Here is a 21,082-nt window from a genome sequence, read left to right on the forward strand (position 1 = left end):
TTCGGTGTTTATCTAGTGGCCAGTATCTTTTTCTATCATTCCTTCTACATTAATGTAAGAATTCTACTGTGAGAAGAGCTTTTTTTCTTCCCCTCAGTTTCTTTCTGTTCAGTTCAGTTTAGTTCAGTCCAGTCGCTGTCATGTCTGACTCTTTGCAACCCCATGGACTGCAGCACACCAGGCCTTCCTGTCCGTCACCAGCTCCCAGAGTTTACTCAAACTGTTGTCTATTGAGTCGGTGATGCCATCCAACCATCCCATCCTCTGTTGTTACCTTCTCCTCCCTCCTTTAATCTTTCCCAGCATCAGAGTCTTTTCATAAGTTAGTTCTTCACATCAGGTGGCCAAAGTATTGCAGTTTCAGCTTCAGCATCAGTCCTTCCAATGTATATTCAGGACCTGCTTTCCTTTAGAATGGACTGGTTGAAACTTCTTGCAGTTCAAGGGACTCTCAAGAGTCTTCTCCAACACCACAGTTCAAAAGCATCAATTCTTTGGTGCTCAGCCTTCTTTATAGTCCAACTCTCACATCCATACATGACTACTGGAAAAACCATAGCTTTGACTAGACAGACCTTTGTTGGCAAGTAATGTCTCTGCTTTTTAATAAGCTGTCTAGGTTGGTTATAACTTTTCCTTCCAAGGAGCAACATCTTTTAATTTTATGGCTGCAGTCCCCATCTGCACTGATTTTGGAGCCCAAAAGGTAAAATCTGTCACTGTTTCCATTGCTTCCCCATCTATTTGTCATTAAGTGATGGGACCAGACCTTTTAGAACTAACACCCAAAACAGTTGTCCTTTACATTATAGGGGACTGGAATGCAAAAGTAGGAAGTCAAGAAACACCTGGAGTAACAGGCAAATTTGGCCTTGGAGTACGGAATGAAACAGGGCAAAGGCTAATAGAATTTTGTCAAGAGAACGCACTGGTCATAGCAAACACCCTCTTCCAACAACACAAAAGAAGACTCTACACATGGATATCACCAGATGATCAACACCAAAATTAGATTGATTATATTCTTTGCAGCCAAAGATGGAGAAGCTCTATACAGTCAGCGAAAACGAGACCAGGAGCTGACTGTGGCTCAGATCATGAACTCCTTATTGCCAGATTCAGACTTAAATTGAAGAAAGTAGGGAAAACCACTAGACCATTCAGGTATGACCTAAATCAAATCCCTTGTGATTATACAGTGGAAGTGAGAAATAGATTTAAGGGGCTAGATCTGATAGACAGAGTGCCTGATGAACTATGGAATGAGGTTCGTGACATTGTACAGAAGACAGGGATCAAGACCATCCCCATGGAAAAGAAATGCAGGAAAGCAAAATGGCTGTCTGGGGAGGCCTTACAAATAGCTGTGAAAAGAAGAGAGGGAAAAAGCAAAGGAGAAAAGGAAAGATATAAGCATCTAAATGCAGAGTTCCAAAGAATAGCAAGAAGAGATAAGAAAGCCTTCTTCAGCGATCAATGCAGAGAAATAGAGGAAAACAACAGAATGGGAAAGACTAGAGATCTCTTCAAGAAAATTAGAGATACAAAGGGAACATTTCATGGAAAGATGGCCTCGGTAAAGGACAGAAATGGTCTGGACCTAACAGAAGCAGAAGATATTAAGAAGAGGTGGCAAGAATACACAGAAGAACTGTACAAAAAAGATCTTCATGACCCAGATAATCATGATGGTGTGATCACTCACCTAGAGCCAGATATCCTGGAATGTGAAGTCAAGTGGGCCTTAGAAAGTATCACTATGAACAAAGCTAGTGGAGGTGATGGAATTCCAGCGGAGCTATTTCAAATCCTGAAAGATGATGCTGTGAAAGTGCTGCACTCAATATGCCAGCATATTTGGAAAACTCAGCAGTGACCACAGGACTGGAAAAGGTCAGTTTTCATTCCAATCTCAAAGAAAGGCAATGCCAAAGAATGCTCAAACTACCACACAATTACACTCATCTCACATGCTAGTAAAGAAATGCTCAAAATTCTCCAACCAGGCTTCAGCAATACATGAACCGTGAACTTCCTGATGTTCAAGCTGGTTTTAGAAAAGGTAGAGGAACCAGAGATCAAATTGCCAACATCTGCTGGATCATCGAAAAGGAAGAGAGTTCCAGAAAAACATCTATTTCTGCTTTATTGACTATGCCAAAGTCTTTGACTGTGTGGATCACAATCAACTGTGGAAACTTCTGAAAGAGATGGGAATACAGACCACCTGACCTGCCTCATGAGAAACCTATATGCAGGTCAGGAAGCAAAAGTTAGAACTGGACATGGAACAACAGACTGGTTCCAAAAAGGAAAAGGAATACATCAAGGCTGTATATTGTCACCCTGCTTATTTAACTTCTGTCCAGAGTACATCATGAGAAACGTTGGGCTGGAAGAAGCACAAGCTGGAATCAAGATTGCCAGGAGAAATAGCAATAACCTCAGATATGCAGATGACACCACCCTTATGGCAGAAAGTGAAGAGGAACTAAAAAGCCTCTTGATGAACATGAAAGAGGAAAGTGAAAAAGTTGGCTTAAAGCTCAACATTCAGAAAACTAAGATCATGGTATCTGGTCCCATCACTTTATGGGATGGGGAAATAACTGGAAACAGTGGCTGACTTTATTTTTCTGGGCTCCAAAATCACTACAGATGGTGACTGCAGCTATGAAATTAAAAGACGCTTACTCCTTGGAAGCAAAGTTATGACCAACCTAGACAGCATATTAAAAAGCAGAGACATTACTTTGTCAACAAAGGTCTGTCTCATCAAGGCTATGGTTGTTCCAGTGGTCATGTATGGATATGAGAGTTGGACTATAAAGAAAGCTGAGCACCGAAGAATTTGATGCTTTTGAACTGTGGTGTTGGAGAAGACTCTTGAGAGTCCCTTGGACTGCAAGGAGATCCAACCAATCCATTCTGAAGGAGATCAGCCCTGGGATTTCTTTGGAAGGAATGATGCTGAAGCTGAAACTCCAGTACTTTGGCCACCTCATGCGAAGAGTTGACTCATTGGAAAAGACTCTGATGCTGGGGGGAATTGTGGGCAGGTGGAGAAGGGGACGACAGAGGATGAGATGGCTGGATGGCATCACGGACTCGATGGACGTGAGTCTGAGTGAACTCCGGGGGTTGGTGATAGACAGGGAGGCCTGACGTGCTGCGACTCATGGGGTCGAAAAGAGTTGGACACGACTGAGCAATTGAACTGAACTGAACTGAGTGTAGCACTTTCACAGCATCATCTTTTAGGATTTGAAATAGCTCAACTGGAATTCCATCACCTCCACTAGCTTTGTTCACACTGATACTTCCTAAGGCCCTCTTGACTTAGCATTCCCAGATGTTTGACTCTAGGGAAGTGATCACATCATCGTGATTATCTGGGTCATGAAGATCCTTTTTGTACAGTTCTTCTGTGTATTCTTGCCATCTCTTCTTAATATCTTCTGCTTCTGTTAGGTCCATACCATTTCTGTCCTTTATTGAGCCCATCTTTGTATGAAATGTTCCCTTGGTATCTCTAATTTTCTTGAGGAGATCTCTAGTCTTTCCTATTCTATTGTAATTTTATTTAAATCAATATGAACTCATAGATAGTTATTTTATTATTTGCATCATAATCTAGTGCTGTCATTATTTTATTTCTCAAATAGTCCCAGATTCAACCGCAGGAAGCTTCCATAGATTTGACCTTTTAACATGCCCCTGTTTTGGGCACTCCTTTGCTTTCTTTTACCATGAGATGTGGTTCATGTAGTATTTCCCTGTTCCAGCCTGGAATCAATCACTTCTCCAAGCATCCTTAGTCTCCTCTTTTGGAGAGTAGTATTTTAGACAGCAAGATTTGGGTACTGAAATCTCAGTAGACAGAGCTATACTTATTGTTCATTCAGTCCTAGGATATATAGAAAGTAGTTTCAGAATTGTTAATTCATCACTCTGTGAGAATAAAATTTACGAATATTTGTATGTTGCCTTTCTTACAAGAATGGTAGCAAACTATAGATACTCTTGCATTTGCTTTTTTCCATAAGTATCATTTTTAGGGAGCTATAATTTCAGTATTTTTGTAGAGAGATTTACTGTATTTTTTTAAAAAGTCAGCTTGATGGTATTTCCTCTCTTTTGTAAACCGTGTGTTCTGTGACTTCAGGATCTCCAATTGTAATTTTTTAGTTTGCCATCCTCTGCAAAATAAGCATTTGTCAAAAGTGTAATGTCGTATTTAGAAGGAAAATAGCTTGATTGTTTATATGTTCTTTGAAGAAGTATAATTGATTCTGGAATAACTTGCCTTTCAGATATCTTAATATCTATGTCGGGCTCCCTGATGTTGAAGAAAGCTTCAACGTAACTAGACCAGTGTCCCCTCATGAGGTAATTACCAATCATAATTTAATTGGATTTGTTTGGCTCAATTGGAAGAGTCAATGCCCTTAAAATATCTTCTTAAAAAAATGATTTAAAGCTAGGGGAAAAATATATTCTCCGAAAAGGGAGAAGACAAAGAGTTCAAAGTAGTTCAAGAAGGCTGAGGCTGCAGCTGTCACAATAATTCCTCCTGACATTGAAGAAAACTCATGGGTGTTGCTGCAGTTAGAGAAAGAGGACACAAAGATTTCTTGGAGGGATTGTGACTCTTGGAGAGATGGGGAGCGTGAGCGAGCCGGGTGGGCAGGCAGTCATGGGGCCCAGCGAGGCTTGGGGTGCAGATATTGCAGGCTCTGCCGTACAGCTCTATTCCTGTTGGTAGCGGAGAGCGCCCGAGGGGCACAGGGGAGCCCTCAGGTAGTTTTGTGGCCCTGTCCAGTTTCGTTCCCATTAGAAGGGATTGTTAAGACCATGAATATCTGCCTATCATGGGTATTACTTTAGTTTTACTAAAAAAAGAAAACAAGATAATACTTATATAGTACGCTATACCAGCACCATTCTAAAATACATATTCATACTTTTAGGAATTAAAGTTACTCACATGACTGAGATACAGAAAGTTTATTTAAAACTTACTTGGTAGAGCCAGGATTTGAACACAGGCCAGAGTCCACACTAACCATCATGCCAGCCCACTTTCTGTCAGGCCTGAAGAAGGCTTGATCTAATTAAATGAATGGTGTAAGCAATGCTTACTGGTCAATAATAGGGCTTTACTGGTAGCTCAGACAGTGGAGAATCTGCCTGCAATGTGGGAGACCCGGGTTTCTGTCCCTGGGTTAGGAAGATCCCCTGGAGAAGGAAATGGCACTTAACTGGAGTGGGCACAACCCACTCCCGTGTTCTTGCATGGAGAATTTCATGGATAGAAGAACCTGGCGGGCTACAGTCCATGGGGTCACAAAGTATTGGACACAACTGAAGTGACTATTTGAAAACCCTAGGCACAATTAGGCTAGAAAAAAGTTTATATCTGTCTTTGGTTTAGTAAAAGCCCAAGAGAGAATTCAGCATCATGAATTATATGACTGAGGTTCAGAGGAATTCTCTTTTTGAGACCACAAGCCATCTGATGACCTTCAATATAATAGAGAAGTCTTCGGAAGATTCTGGTGGGTTTCCTGTGTCCAATCATGGCCCATGTCAGGGCATCACTTAGTGAGTCATGGCCATGTAAAAGTAAAGCTCGCACCAACCATTCCAAAAGTTCTGCAAGTGATTCAGAAACTGTTAGAATGATGAGTTTGAGTGATTCATGCTCTGACATGCCACTTGCAAAGGAATTTTATGATATAGTTTAGTTTATTTGAAGAAGACAAGGAGATACAGTTTAATTTTTTTAGTTTGTGTGTGTACATACTTCAATTATATGTGTGTGTTCAGTCACTGAACTGGTTGTTAACTGTTCTGAGTAAGCCACTGATGACTTTCCAAGGTCCCACTTTGTAAAGAAGGATCTAACGGCTTCAGAGATGTGGAAGGAGACTGGTGATAACATCAGGTCAGGGAGAAGAGACTCAGTCCAAGATTTATTGTCCCATTTCTGGGCTGTCAGAGGCAGGGATGCTGTGGCAATGTCTAGATCCATGATTGGCATTGTCCCCTCACGGAGAAGGTAAGGTCATAACTCCCAGTTCCCTTAAGGAAGCACGCGGGCAGCTGGGTATCATGGAGAGGTCAGAGTCCAGCATGGACCTTACTACTGCTTGAGATTGGCTCTTCGAGGCTGTTGGGACCCATTCTTTCCCCAGAGGAGGAGCAGTGATTGTGTGATTCTCTTCCAGTGCCGATTGCGGGACATGACGTACTCCGCTCCCATCACAGTGGATATCGAGTACACCCGAGGCAGCCAGAGGATCATCCGTAATGCCTTACCCATTGGCAGGTGAGGCCTGACGCTGCCTGTGTCGTGCCCTGTGAGGTGACCCCTGAGCAGTGCCGACACTCTCCTTACCCCATTCTCTCATCTGAAATGTGGGGGAATGGAGTCTCCTTCACCGGGTTGCTTTATGGGTCCAATGAGTCAGTATATGTAAAACACTTGGAGTAGCGTTCATCACGTTGTTGTGTTTCAATTGTGAGGTTAAGGAAACTGCTTCCATTTCCTCCTATAACTCCAGGCTGTTAGGGAAGCACTAGGTAAGATAGCATTTCATTCAACTCTCCTGGGCCAGTCTTCTTGATGGATTTTTACATATTTTGAGTTTTCTTGGAAGAGTGAATGTTCATAGCAGTATTTAGGGAAGAAGTTATTTGCCCAGGACAAGTTTGGAAATGATAGCACCAGCTGGCATTTTTGCTGCCTGCTTTTCCTAATTAGGGAAGTGTATCCACTCTCCTGTAGAAATGGACCAGATCCGCAATATTGTGTGGTTAATAATGATGTTAGACTTTAAACACAATGCAAATAATTGCCACTCAAGTGTTGCCCCTTGCCTCAAAATAACTTAATAAACATGCATTTGTTTATTACTAAGCCAAGAGCTCAATAAACATCCATTTGTTCATCAAATATGCACCAGCTACCTGTTAGTGTCGTGTGCTATGCTGGTACCTCTATCAGGTAAATAGAAGATACTTAGGACATTGCTCACTTGGCTACATTCTCCTCATTCTTCACTTAGAAAAAGAAATCGGGATATTAAAAAAATATTAATCTTTGTTTTAGCACAACTTTTATCAGTGTTAGAAGAAATTCTCTTATAAATGGACCATACTTGTGTCCAGTTAAATCTTAGCTCTTTTTCAGAACCTCCTGGTTAGTTCTGAGTCTCTGGTTCCTTACACTTTGATTCATAGTGCTATTTCTACATGACTAAGGCGAGCCACTTTGTTTTCCACGAATGAAGACTTGCTGCCATTTGTTGACTGTCACTCAGGCTTGTCTGCAAAGTTGGAGGGAACCATGGATTTGGGTTTTTGATATCTGTACCAGAAAAACAGTGTGCCTGAGGACATAACTTCATTTCGCTCAGCTCTCTACCGCAATACCATCCCTCTGCCTTTCCTCAAATGTCTTGACAGGAATGCAGATCCCTCAGTGGTGTGTGCACTGGCCAGCTTGTGTTCTGTTCAGCCTTTTTGCCAGTGACCATCTGAATATATTTTCTTTTTGTTTTATTTTAAACAGAATGCCCATAATGCTGCGTAGTTCAAACTGTGTTCTTACAGGAAAAACACCAGCAGAATTTGCTAAACTGAATGAATGTCCTTTAGATCCAGGTAGGTGTGATTTCTTAGATTTCCCCTCCATTTCCTTCCTTTTTTTTTTTTTTTAACTTTTGTTTTACTTTTGCTGTTGATTTACCATTTTTTCTCAGAAACAAGATCAGCCTTTCTTCTTTTAGTGAATTAGGATAAAATTTTGTTTGCAAAACATATAACAGTTTGGTTCCAACTTTATTCTGTTAGTCTGTATTTTTAAAGATATGTTGTTTCCTCTTTTATTTCAGGCTTAAAACTCTAATACCTCAGTTCAGTTCAGTTCAGTTGCTCAGTCACGTCCGACTCTTTGCGACCCCATGAACTGCAGTACGCCAGGCCTCCCTGTCCCATCACCAACTCCCGGAATTCACCCAAACCCATGTCCATTGAGTCAGTGATGCCATCCAACTGTCTCATCCTCTGTCGTCCCCTTCTCCTCCTGCCCTCAATCTTTCCCAACATCAGGATCTTTTCAAATGAGTCGGCTCTTCGCATCAGGTGGCCAATATACTGGAGTTTCAGCTTCAACATCAGTCCTTCCAGTGAACACCCAGGACCTTCTGGTTTATTGCTGTGGTTTATCAGGCTGTCTCTTTGCTTGATGGTGTTTTTTGGTATGCTTAAAAATTCAAAAATAACCTCATGAAGTTCTTTGTCTATCTCATCTGAAAAGACACAAGTAGCTCACTTCTGGCTGTTTTGAATGCCATATCTGGGCAAAAAATGAGTCTTCTGTTTAAATTTTTTAAAGTTATATTTTCGTACTTATTTCTAGGCAGTTTTTTTTAAGCTTCATGCTCAGCAGTTTACAGAATGTTCTTTTAATTCCTTAATTCATGTTTCACTTTGATTTAGTTAATGGTTAATCTAGTTCCTTTATAGTTGCATATATTGCATCCCTGATAGCTCAGTTGGTAAAGAATCTGCCTGCAATGCAGGAGACCCTGGTTCAATTCCTGGCTTGGGAAGATTCACTGGGGAGGGAATAGGCCACCCACTCCAGTATTCTTAGGCTTCCTTTGTGGCTCAGCTGGTAAAGAATTCTCCTGCAGTGTGGGAGACCTGGGTTTGATCCCTGGGTTGGGAAGGGAAAGGCTACCCACTCCAATATTCCGGCCTGGAGAATTCCATGGACTGTATAGACCATGGGGTCACAAAAAGTTGGACATGACTGAGCGACTGATGTAGAATCCCAGAAGGTTTTAGAAAGAGGATAACACAGAATGTGGCTTTACTAGAGCAATAATAAGATGTTCCATAAATCAAATATATTGCCTTGTTTTTGCTTATATTCTGAAGGTAAAACAGTCTCACTTTATCCCATTCTGAATTGTGTGCAAAAAAGCATAACATAATGTTTTATGAGTTTTGTCAAGTATAGACTATATTTTGGAAACCTGATCTTAATCTGCCAGTGTCAATGATTTGTTAGAAAACTTGGAGCGAATGTTAATTTATATTGAAGATTGTCAGTTATTTCTGTGCTTATGAAATCTGAAGACTAATTTATTTGGCTTTTTTTTTTCACTCACTTCTCATATGTCAGGTCCTGATGATCCATAGACCAATAAGATGCATTCCTGTCCTCCAGAAATTTATCTTGTGGCTCATTTGTTTAAATCATGTGCTGAGACTGTTAACAATTTGTAAAACAATATTGACAAACCCCTTTAAATTAAGGAAATGGCAGCCTACTCCAGTATTCTTGTCTGGAGAATTCCATGGACAGAGGAGCCTGACAGGCTACAATCCATGGGGTCGCAAAGAGTCAGACACTACTGGACTACTATCTCTCAGCACCATAAGGCGATGGTATTGAGTCAGCTGATAAGTTCATTTGGATTTTCCTCTAAGATGTTATAGAAAAATACAAATTAACCTTTTGGCCAACCCAGTAGAAAGACTAGGAGCTCACTGCCATTGCTCAGTCATGCTGTTGGAAAAACGGCTGGTGATGCTTTTCTTGTTTCCCTCTGGCAGGAGGCTACTTCATCGTTAAAGGAGTAGAAAAAGTTATTCTTATCCAAGAGCAACTGTCTAAGAACAGGATCATTGTGGAGGCCGACAGAAAAGGGGCTGTGGGTGCTTCAGTTACCAGGTATGGATGGCAGAGTTGTTGTTCTTGCAAAATATTGATCATCCCATTGGTGTCAGATGGTGATCACTGAATACAGAGGTAGCCTGTTATTTCTCTTCTATAACAGGGAGTGTGATATTTAAACTATCAAGCATTCAATTGATTGTGTAAGCCTGTGTCATAGAGTACTGATTTAAAATTTTTGGTAATGAAAAGTGCGAGACATTGTTCAGAAGGCCATTAGTTATTTTATCCAAGTTGAACTTGGCTGCAGTCCATGGAGTCACAAAGAGTTGGACACTGAGTGACTAACACAGCGTTAAAGGAACTTTTTAAAAAAGTTAAAAGTTCTGGGAATAAAAGTTATGTGGCATGGGTAAGATGTCAGTATGAAATAGAGTTTCTCTTCTGATGACTTATAATGAACGGCTCAGCTTAGAGTTTCTGAATTTTTCTGTCTGGTGAAGAGACACTAACAATAGTGCCCATTTGTTGAACAGTTAGTAGGAGCCAGAGAGTGTATTAGGTGTGTTATATATATTCGTCACCTCTGCCCTCCAAGATAAGTGCTGTTATTTTCAGGTGAGTAACAGGCCTTGCTCACAGGGTGACATTGACCATCAGAGGAAGCCAGCATTTGGATCAAGATGTAATAATTCTGCAACCCACATCTTCCTGTTGTACGCAGCTTTTGAAGCCAGGGCAATCAGGATTTGAATCCCACAGTTGTTTACTAGCCGTGAGGCACTTGGGGGCGAAATTACAATATTTAACTTCTCTAAGCCTTGGTTTCTTTCATACATGATTTAGGGACAACACTGCAAAATAAGTGTTAGTGTGTAGGAGATTAGAGCCAATGTTCATAGAGTGAATAACAGTGCACAGTATGTAATAGGTGATCAGTATGTGTTGTTATTGTGGTGGGTTAAAGCTGGGAAATGTTTTTAAATCCATCAGAAGAGTTTCAGCTGAGATATCAATAGGAGAGTCCTTAGTTTCTTTTGGCTTCACTGTATACCGAAACTATAGTATGTTTTATTGAATTATTAATTTAAAAATTCATAGTATTCTTTCATTTCCTTGTGGTTTTCCATTGTGGTATAGGCTCATTTTAAAGTTTTTCTTTTCAAATGTATAAAATTGGTCAGAAATATATCCCATATTTGAACAAAGCAGTTCAGGTGGAATCAAAGTAAAGTAGGTTAAAATGAATTGGTGATTGTTGCTTATTCACCCACAGAACTTCTGTCATAATCTCACAGCTAAAGAAACAATTCTAGTGTTCTAAAATGTTCATGGAAGTGGCAGAGGAGGCTGGAGAGGAGTTGTGTGTCTTTAAAAGGTACATGTTTGGAAGGACCTTACTGATCGTTGCTGATCACTGGAATCTTATTGATTAGTAGTTATTGCTCTTGCATGTTACTAGCTCGAAACTAGGTGGGGATGTAGTTTAACCAACTGTGTTTTCTTACAGCTCTACTCATGAGAAAAAAAGCAGAACCAATATGGCTGTGAAACAAGGACGGTTTTATTTGAGACATAATACTTTGTCAGAAGATATACCCATTGTCATCATATTTAAGGTGAGTCTGCAAGTATCATTTGAAAATTATAAAGAATTCTTTTATACTTTTATTTTTATATGTAGGTTAGAAAAATTGAGCCTGCAGATATCTTCTGAAAGTTATAAAGTTTTTATGGTTTATTTTCATATATAGGTAGAAAATTGAGCACAAGGAGTTGTAGGAATGTAAAGATCTGTGACATAGAGGAATTATCAGGCATGTAATATAAATTGAAAGCTAGTGAGGCTGGGGTTCGGGTATTTTTAAAAGTAGTGATCTATTCTTTAAAATGGAAACACAATAAGGAATTCCAAAGATACGAAAGGATGTATAGTAATGAGTAGGCCTCTCACCCACCTGTACCTAAAAACACAGTTGTCCTACCCAGGAACACTGGTTTCTGGTGCATCCCTGTAGAGCTAGTCTATGCATGTACAGCACCTGAGTATGTTGTAGGTTTCTTTTTTTGTTTTTACTTACATTGGAGAAGGAAATGGCAGCCCACTCCAGTACTGTTGCCTGGAAAATCCAATGGACAGAAGAGCCTGGTAGGCTACAGTCCCACGGGGTTCAGAGAGTTGGACACGAGTGAGCGATTTCACTTTCTTTCACTTTCACTTACATACACTGCACCCTATTTTGCACTTCGCTTTTTCTTTTTTTTTTTGGTAACTTACATCTTGAAGATAGAGTTTTATTAGTTCATATACAGCTAGTGTTTTTTTTTAATGGTTCCATTTATAGGTATACCATTATTTAACCATTGTCTTATCAATGGACACACAGCTCTTGCTATTTCAAAGCTGCTGTAATATTTTATACAGGGCAAGGATATCTGTAGGCAAAGTTTCTAGAAGTGTAATTTTCTAGGTCAAAGAGGATAATCTGAGTCTTTTGTTCTTTTTTTATGGACTTTGGGATTCCTGTGAATTTTTTCATAGATAACGAATCTTTAAGCTAAATCTGATTTTTAACATCTTCTCTGTGAATTGTTGACTTAGAACCCAAAAGACGTTTTCCTGTAGAAATAATGTTTTAGTGGTATTTACTGTTCAGTCACTCAGTTATATCCAACTCTCTGCAACCCCATGGACTGCAGCACAGCAGGCTTCCCTGTCCATCACCATCTCCTGGAGCTTGCTCAAACTCATGTCCACTGAGAATTTTAAAATTTACTTATTACCTTTCTTTGAAGTTTATGTTATTTGTAATTATAATTTTTGTAAAAGACAAAGTAATTCTGTCTTTTCTTGAAGGGAATCCCACATTGCCCAACGCAGTATCTTGTGTACAGAGTGAGGTTTAGTGGATAAATTTTACCTATGTGAAATTACATCTCCAGCAGAGGGCAGTATGTTACCATGCATCAGAAGGACTTTTATGGACAATTTCAGAGCTTATAAAGATGTGTAGGACTGTTTTCCCTAGACCAGAAATTATAAGTTAATTATAATGCAGATACTGTTATGTCACTCATGTGGAAAATGGATCATTAGACACATGGATGCATTAAACCCAGAAAACTTTTAAATACTTTACTTGGGTAGATGACAAAAGTTTGGTGAGACAGTTTTTTTCTGTCAAATTTAATATTATGTTGTAAATGTATACATATATTCATAGCTGACTTAAATCCTTTCTAGAATGGGGCTATAAGTTAATAATGTGCATTTTTATGCAGCCAGTAGTTGAGATTTCCAGCTTTTCCCTTTCTGATTGTAAAATAGTCCTTACGTTGAATTGAGAAAGTTACTAAAAAGTGTAACAACATTGGATAAAGTTTTTTAAGACCTTTTTTCCTTTGCTTTTGAAATATACACATTGATTTTATTTTACTTTTTTCACCTAGCAATGAATTTTGAATAACTTTCCTCATCTATAAATAAAATCCATATCATTATTTTTACTAGGTATTGTATAGAATCCATGTATATAATATAATCTACTTAAGCAAATTCCTATAGTGGGACATGTAGGTATCTTTTTTCCCTAAATTTTCACTCATGCACAGCACTGGGCGTCCTTATACATACATGTTTGTATGTGTTGCTGATTGTTTTTTGAGACTTAATTCCTGGGAGTGGGATTATATATATATTTAAAAACTTGTACACATTGTTTAATTTTTCCCCTAAATGTATTCATTACATTTTAATCAGCAGTGTATACTAACTAAAATAAATATTTGAAAATTTTAGGTCAAATGAATACATTGGTCACACATAGTCACTTTTTTTAGGTCTCTCACTATAGAGTTGTTTTAATGAACTTGCTTATTAACCACTGTTAAGACCTTCCCATTTGGGAGGCAGCACAGAATGAATATTGGCAGATCCAGGTTGATTTCCAGTCTCTTCACTGACTAGTCTCTGTGGCCTTGGATAGATTTCCCAGTCTTCCTGAGTCTTGGATAACTCATCTGAAGTGAGCCTTTTACCTAAGGTGGGGTTCTTTAAAGAGCAAATGAGATAATATATTTTTTGCAAAGTAGACTGCGTAGAAAGACAATGGTTTCTTTTTAGTGAGTCCTCTACACATTTAATGTCAGAAGCCCAGGAAAATAAAGTAGGCTACCAGAAAAGTCACATCATTTCTCTTTTTGTGTTGTGTGGCCCTAACATAGACCTTGACAGTCATTAGAACTTGATGGTTGTTGATTGTAGCCAACAATTGGCTAAAAGTGACAGAAGCAGCAGGGTTTCCAGACTCCATGCTGAGTCTGAATATGATGGATAAAGCTTTTAAGACCTAGATCAGCCTTATTTATGGACTTGAATCACAACAAAGGTTCTGCTGCCCATGAATCTTCCCCACTTTTATTTTTTGTACGCCTCAGTATTCAGCAATTGTGCTGTGACGGCATCTGCAGCCTGAAGATTTTTATGGAAAAAAAGGACAGATATCAAGGGGGCTGGGCATTGCATAATTTTGAAATTTTTGGTCTTTAAAGAGAAAAAAATTACAGAGTTCAAGTGAGCGAATGCAGTTCTTTTGTTATCTGTGTGGACTGCTTCTGGTAATGATAGGTTGACTTCTGTCTAAAGAAAAATCTCTGGTTTCTGAATGTTAGATATTTTAAGAACTTACCGTTTTCCCTTCTTCACATGATATGTTGCAACATATCACCATCAGCTTGCGTATCATTCTCTTCTGCTCATTAGTATTCTGCTTTCTGTCTCTAAAAAACACTGAGTGGATATCCAAGGAGAAGACTTCCTGCGACTTTTTAAAGAGCATGTCCCCTTATTTTTGTTGTTATCGCTGATCGCCAGACTGGGTGACCTTCTGTGGAAACGTATTATCTCTGCTGTTTTTTCATGAGATTATTGAATAGACTTCACTTTTGACTTATTCGTTAGGTGAAATGATTTCAGATATCTGGAGTACAGAGTTCCAGATAAAGCTGGTTTTCAGATGTCTAAATTATGTCTGTAGAGCAAAATGGTTGGGCATTTTGCTGTCGTTTCCATAGCAATATGTCATTTATTTGTAGCTGTGACTTCCGAAGGCTAAATAGTCATAAAGTCACTTCCATCTTTGGAGCTGGAGCACTATTGATGATGACCTGACTGAGTTATCACTGTGTGTTTCAGTGATCTGATATAGGAAGAGTTTAGGGCTTTTAGAGCTAAGCTCTGCCACAGATTCTTTCTGCATATATGGTGTCATTTACTGTGTGACATATCTTTGTTTCATAGCTTAAAAATATTTGGAAGGCCTAAGCAGTCTGTTTAGATTCATGTTAGGCTGCTCGAGAGTTTTGTGCAATTATAGACTTGCTCCTTAGATCAGCATCAGGGCAGCTTGAAGTGGCAGCTTCAAGGGAAGACTCTTTCATTATTATTAAACACCAAAAGAGACAATCAAGAACACTCTCTTTTTGGCTTGGAGATTACTGAGCTACAAAGTATTAAGGTGACGAACGGTGACCTTCACGTGGTTGAGGTGTTGTCTTGCTGAACGAAAGGGGACTGGCCCAGAATGCATCTGCTGCTTCAGCGCTAGGATTCTGTTTGTTTCAGCGAAGCCTTTTCCTGCTGTATTGTTTTGCCTCCTTGGTTTGGTGCTTTTTCTACACAGATCTCATCTCCTTTAGTGTGGGGTTGTTTTTTGTTTGTTTGTTTGTTTGGTTTTCTTCAGTGTTTGGGCTTTCCCTGAGAAGTGAGACTCCTAAGGTACAAAGTTTTACATTCAAGATTTTAGAGAAAGATGACTGCAAACTATTTATTGCCTTAGTGTTGTTTTTGTAAAAATATGTTGATTTCATGAAACCCATTATTTTGAGAGATTAACAGGTAAAAATTAACATATTCTAACTGGTTTTTCATACAGAACTGTCATCTGTTATTTCTGAGTGGCTCCTTGGCAGACCACAAAGGGTAGATGGTACCAGATATATGCCATCACCACCAGAGTAGATGCAACTCTGTGTTTGGATAAAGGATAATCTAGGATGTTCTTTTTTAAAATTAGAGCTGATAATTTTTTAGAATTGTTCTTCTTTAATCCATGAAAGACTAAATGTGTGTGTGTTTTCTTTTTTTGACTGTACTGGGTCTTCATGGAGGCACACAGGCTTCTCTAGTTCACGTAGCCTTAGTAGCTCCATTGCACGTGGGATCTTCGTTCCCTGACCAGGGATCAAACCCTTGTCCCCTGCATTGAAAGGTGGATTCTTAACCACTGGACCACAAGGGAAGTCCCAGGAAGACTGTGTTTTAATGAATTTGTGTAGTGTTTAGAGTTGCTGTCTAGTGTCCATTTGAATAAATGCATTGTATCAGAGATAAAAAAGACATGAAAACTGATGTGAAAATTAGCATATAAAAAAAAGGTTTGTATCCTCAAAACTTCTTCATTTTGTTCACGAAACAAAAAAATTTTTCAAAACAAGCTGTACGCTTAAAATATTAAGTTTAGTGGATTTAACCACCAAAGTTGGTTCATTAGTTATCTGTGCTGAGTAACAATTGCAGCAGAGTCTCTGTTGGTCAGGGCTTTGGGCCTTGCTAGACTTAGTCCTGGCTCAGGGTCTTTCATGAGGCGAGGTGTCAGCTAAGGCTTCAGTCATCTGAAGACTGGATTGGAGCTGGAGGTGGCTGACTATCAGGGTAAGAGGCCTGGCTCCTCACTGCTGGCCCTTTCATGGGAGCTGGAGTGTCTCCATGACATGGCCACTGGTCCCCAGAGGAGCCAGCAAGAAGCTGCAGTACCTTTGTGACCCAGGCTCCAGAGTCATACGGTGGTTTCTACCTTTTATCTGTAGAAGTGAGTCATTAAGTTTAGCCTGTACCCAAGCAGAGGTGCATCTTGATGAGGGTGAAAGAAGAGAGTGAAAAAGTTGGCTTAAAACTCAACGTTCAAAAAACTAAGATCATGGCATCCGGTCCCATCACTTCATGGCAAATAGATGGGGAAGAAGTGGAAACAGTGACAGATTTTCTTTTCTTGGCTCCATAATCACTGTGGATGGTGACTGCAGCCACAAAACTAAAAGACATTTGCTCCTTGGAAGAAAAACTATGACAAACCTAGACAGCATATTAAAAAGCAGAGACATTACTTTGCTGGCAAAGGTCCATATGGTCCAAGCTATGCTTTTTCCAGTAGTCATGTATGGATGTGAGAGTTGGACTATAAAGAAGGCTGAGCACCAAAGAACTGATGCTTTCAAATCGTGGTGCTAGAGAAGACACTTGAGTCTGTTGGACTGCAAGGAGATCAAACCAGTCAATCCTGAAGGAAGGACTGATGCTGAAGCTGAAGCCTCAATACTTTGGCCACCTGATAGAAAGAGCTGACTCACTGGAAAAGACCCTGATACTGGGAAAGACTGAAGGCTGGAGGAGAAGGGGACAACAGAGGATGAGATGGTTGGATGGCATCACGACTAAAAGGACATGAGTTTGAGCAAACTCTGGTAGATGGTGAAGGACAGGGGAGCTTGGTGTGCTGCAGTCCATGGGGTCGCAAAGAGTCGGACACCACTGAGCAACTGAACAACAGCAACTGTCCTAGCAAGCTTCGAAACTTTCAGTAAGCTTACATCTGATCCTAAGATATCCAAATTGAATTTGTATGATACAGACTATTAAAATTCAAATGCAGAGTGGTGGAATGTGGAGCTGCAAGGGACCTGGTTTGCCCTGTCATGACAGAAATGAAGAAAGTCAGGTGGAGGAGGTGATGTGCAATAGCGGTCGTCAGGCCTGTTGACATTCTCTGTCAACTTTGAAGAGATGTCCCTTCCATTGTGCCCAGAGTGATGCTGTCCGTGTTCTGCATCAGACTCAGAATTTGATTTACCCTGTCTTGTGTGTGGAAAAGAGCTAAGAACTAGACCGTCAAAGTTTAATAGATGAGTACCCCTGGTTCTCTTTTCTCTGCGTAGGTAAAGGAAGAATTTGAATACAAACGTAACTTTTCCCCTAACTGCTTAGAAGTGGATTACTTTTCTGCCAGGATAGGTTTAGTCAGATTATGCTCTTTTTCTTAATGTGGCAGAATGCCAGGCAAATGTGTGAAGGAGTGAGCCTTAGGACGACCATGTGGAATCTACAAAGACCTGCGTTGCTGGCTGCCACCTTGAAACACTTAAATGGGTTTTTAAAACCTAATGGTGTTCTTGGTTTTATAAAAATCTCATTAAAAACCTACAGAAAGTAGAGCTTGATATCTCTAGAATAGTGAGGTAAAACATCCTCTAGGAAAAATTCTTTGAGCCTAAAGGTGCATGATTTGACAGTTCTCAGAAAATCTTGGGGCAAAACTCTTTGAGGGTTCTGTTTATTTCCCGCCACGCATATTTTCTGATTTACTGCTTTTGTTTTGTTTTCTCTTTTTTCAGTTTGTCTTTGTAATTGTGACCAGGGTCTCCACTCTACCGCCCCACTTCCTTGGATACTTATAAATTGTAGGAGATAGTACACATGCAGAAAGTGCTTGAGAATGTTTGTTTTTCTTCTTCCTCATCAAAATTTCTGTTTCAGGTTCTTCTGCAGCTTGGGCTGTGACTGCCAATGCCAGATGGCACCGTTTCTGAGAAAAGAGCTAGCTTTTGCTTAGAAGTAATACCCACAAACAATGCCAAATTAGCATAAGCAAATGTCAGTGAGTTAACACAAAGCCCACACTCTTTCTATCTTTTCTTCCCTTCCTAGGCCATGGGTGTTGAGAGTGACCAGGAAATTGTGCAGATGATCGGAACAGAGGAGCACGTGATGGCTGCGTTTGGGCCCAGTCTGGAAGAGTGCCAGAAAGCTCAGATTTTCACACAGATGCAGGTGTGTCTTTTCACGTTGTCCTTCACTACGAAAAGGAATTAATTGGCGATTTAATACTGCTCGTCGCTAAAGCATCAGATGCAGTGACTTGGGGGTGGAGACTTGGGGTGGATGTTGGGGAGATGGGAGTAGTGGTCAAGGAGCTTCTTTGGCTCATTATTTGAGAGATTGGAGGAGTCTGCCTAGACAAATTATCAGCTTTGGTGTCCAACTTAGAAGCGGAGGGACCAAGAGGCTTTTGTTCTAATGTATAAATAGCAAGTACTCTTCTGTATTTGCCTGGTGACACAGTTTTTTAAACTACAGCACCTCTAGTGTAGAAAGCTTTTTTTTTTTTTTTACGTCTTTCTCTTTAGTATTCCTTTTTATTCCCTGCTTCGAGTTGCTTTCAGCATCCAGTTGTATGTGGTCTCTATCCCTTTTGCTGAATTTTCAATGTTTCCAGCAAGAAAGACCCAGGCTCAGAACCCATTTGCCACTGCAGAGCCTTCATTGCCCTGCCTTAAGCACTTCCAGCTGGAACCTGTGGATTTTAGGACCAAAGATGAAGATAGGGAACTGTATATATGCTTTGTTGTTGTTTAGTCACTAAGTCCTGTCTGACTCTGCAATCCCATGGACTGTAGCCTCCAGGCTCCTCTGTCAGTAGGATTTCCCAGGCAAAATACTGAAGTGGGTTGCCATTTCCTTTTCCAGGGGATCTTCCTGAACCAGGGATCGAACCCACATCTCCTTCTTGGCAGGTGAATTCTTTACAAATGAGCCACCTTGGAAGCCCCTTTATATGTGCTAAACATAATCAAAATAATTAGACTTCCCTTCCCATGTCACAGGTAGCCCTCGTAGCCATACTCAGGATTTTTAGTTACATGTTAGTAAGGTGCTTTGCTAAGTATAAATCAGTAGTGACCTTCCTCATAGCCATCCTGGTAGGTAGGATTTCCCTACTATAGAGAAGCACAATGGGCAGTTCTTATTTATCCATGTATACATTGTCTATTCTGTTAGGTTGCTTAAATAAGGTATAAACTCCATGCTGCTTTTTTCTTGTCACCCAGGATGTTTTTAGAGATAGCATTTTCCTTATATCTGTTGTATATGTTCTGAAAAATGAAATGAGTCCTGATATTTTCATAGACTGAACCAAACATTTAGGAAGATTGATTGTCATATGTAAGTACACATAAATTCCAAAGCAGAAAATAGTAAGAATTATTCTTAGCACTGCCGCCTTCTTTTTCTGTAGTTAATTAACCAGTCAACTCTAGTTATCAGGCAGGCAGCATCAGGAGAAGTTTCAATTTCAGTTCAGTTCAGTCACTCAGTTGTGTCCGACTCTTTGTGACCCCATGGACTACAACATGCCAGGCCTCCCTGTCCATCACCAATTCCTGGAGTTTCCTCAAACTCACATCCATTGATTCGGTGATGCCATTCAATCATCTCATCCTCTGTCGTCCTCTTCTCCTACCTTCAATCTTTCCCAGCATCAGGATCTTCTCAGATGAGTCAGTTCCTCATATCAGATGGCCAAAGTATTGGAGTTTCAGCTTCAGCATCGGTCCTTCCAAAGAATATTCAGGACCGATTGCCTTTAGGATGGACTGGTTGGATCTCCTTGCTATCTGAGGGATTCTCAAGAGTCTTCTCCGACACTGCAGTTTAAAAGCATCAATTCGTTGGCGCTCAGCTTTCTTTATAGTCCAGCTCTCACATCCATACGTGACTGCTAGAAAAACCATAGCTTTGACTAGATGGACCTTGGTTGTCAATGTGTCTGCTTGTTATTCAGCTGTCTAGGTTTGTCATAATTTTTCTTCCAAGGAGTAAGTGTCTTTTAATTTAATGGCTGCAGTCACCATCTGCAGTGATTTTGGAACCCCCCAAAATAAAATCTATCACTGTTTCCACTGTTTCCCCATCTATTTGCCATGAAATGATGGGACCAGATGCCATAATCTTAGTTTTCTGAATGTTGAATTTTAAGCCAACTTTTTCACTCTCCTCTTTCACTTTTATCAAGAAGCTCTTTAGTTCTTCTTCACTTTCTGCCATAAGGGTGGATATCTGAGGTTATTGATATTTCTTCTGGCAGTCTTAATTCCAGCTTGTGCTTCTTCCAGTCCAGTGTTTCTCATGATGTACTCTGCATATAAGTTAAGTAACCAGGGTGACAATATACAGCCTTGATGTATTCATTTCCCTATTTGGAACCAATCTGTTGTTCTATGTCCAGTTCTAACTGTTGCTTCTTGACCTGCATACAGATTTCTCAGAAAGCAAGTCAGGTGGTCAGGTATTCCCATCTTTTTCAGAATTTTCCACAGTTGATTGTGATCCACAGAGTCAAAGGCTTTGGCATAGTCAATAAAGCAGAAATAGATGTTTTTCTGGAACTCTCTTGCTTTTTCGATGATCCAGTGAATGTTGGCAATTTGATCTCTGGTTCCTCTGTCTTTTCTAAATCCAGCTTGAACATCTGGAAGTTCACGGTTCACGTACTGTTG

The 21,082-nt window shown here is 40.0% G+C and overlaps 1 protein-coding gene across 3 annotated transcripts in view; it reads left to right on the forward strand.

Moving 5' to 3' along the window:
• The window catches only part of POLR3B (RNA polymerase III subunit B), a 115,771-nt gene that overhangs the window by 7,472 nt on the left and 87,217 nt on the right, over positions 1 to 21,082 (forward strand). For all 3 annotated transcript variants that reach the window (XM_004006694.5, XM_042247168.2, XM_042247167.2), the window contains exons 5-10: positions 4,314 to 4,389; positions 6,231 to 6,331; positions 7,577 to 7,668; positions 9,631 to 9,748; positions 11,202 to 11,310; positions 18,453 to 18,575. In XM_004006694.5, the coding sequence (XP_004006743.1) occupies positions 4,314 to 4,389; positions 6,231 to 6,331; positions 7,577 to 7,668; positions 9,631 to 9,748; positions 11,202 to 11,310; positions 18,453 to 18,575 (619 nt within the window). The remainder of the gene's footprint in view (positions 1 to 4,313; positions 4,390 to 6,230; positions 6,332 to 7,576; positions 7,669 to 9,630; positions 9,749 to 11,201; positions 11,311 to 18,452; positions 18,576 to 21,082) is intronic.

Source organism: Ovis aries, chromosome 3, assembly GCF_016772045.2.
Source record: "Ovis aries strain OAR_USU_Benz2616 breed Rambouillet chromosome 3, ARS-UI_Ramb_v3.0, whole genome shotgun sequence".
In the NCBI taxonomy this organism is placed as follows: Eukaryota; Metazoa; Chordata; class Mammalia; order Artiodactyla; family Bovidae; genus Ovis; species Ovis aries.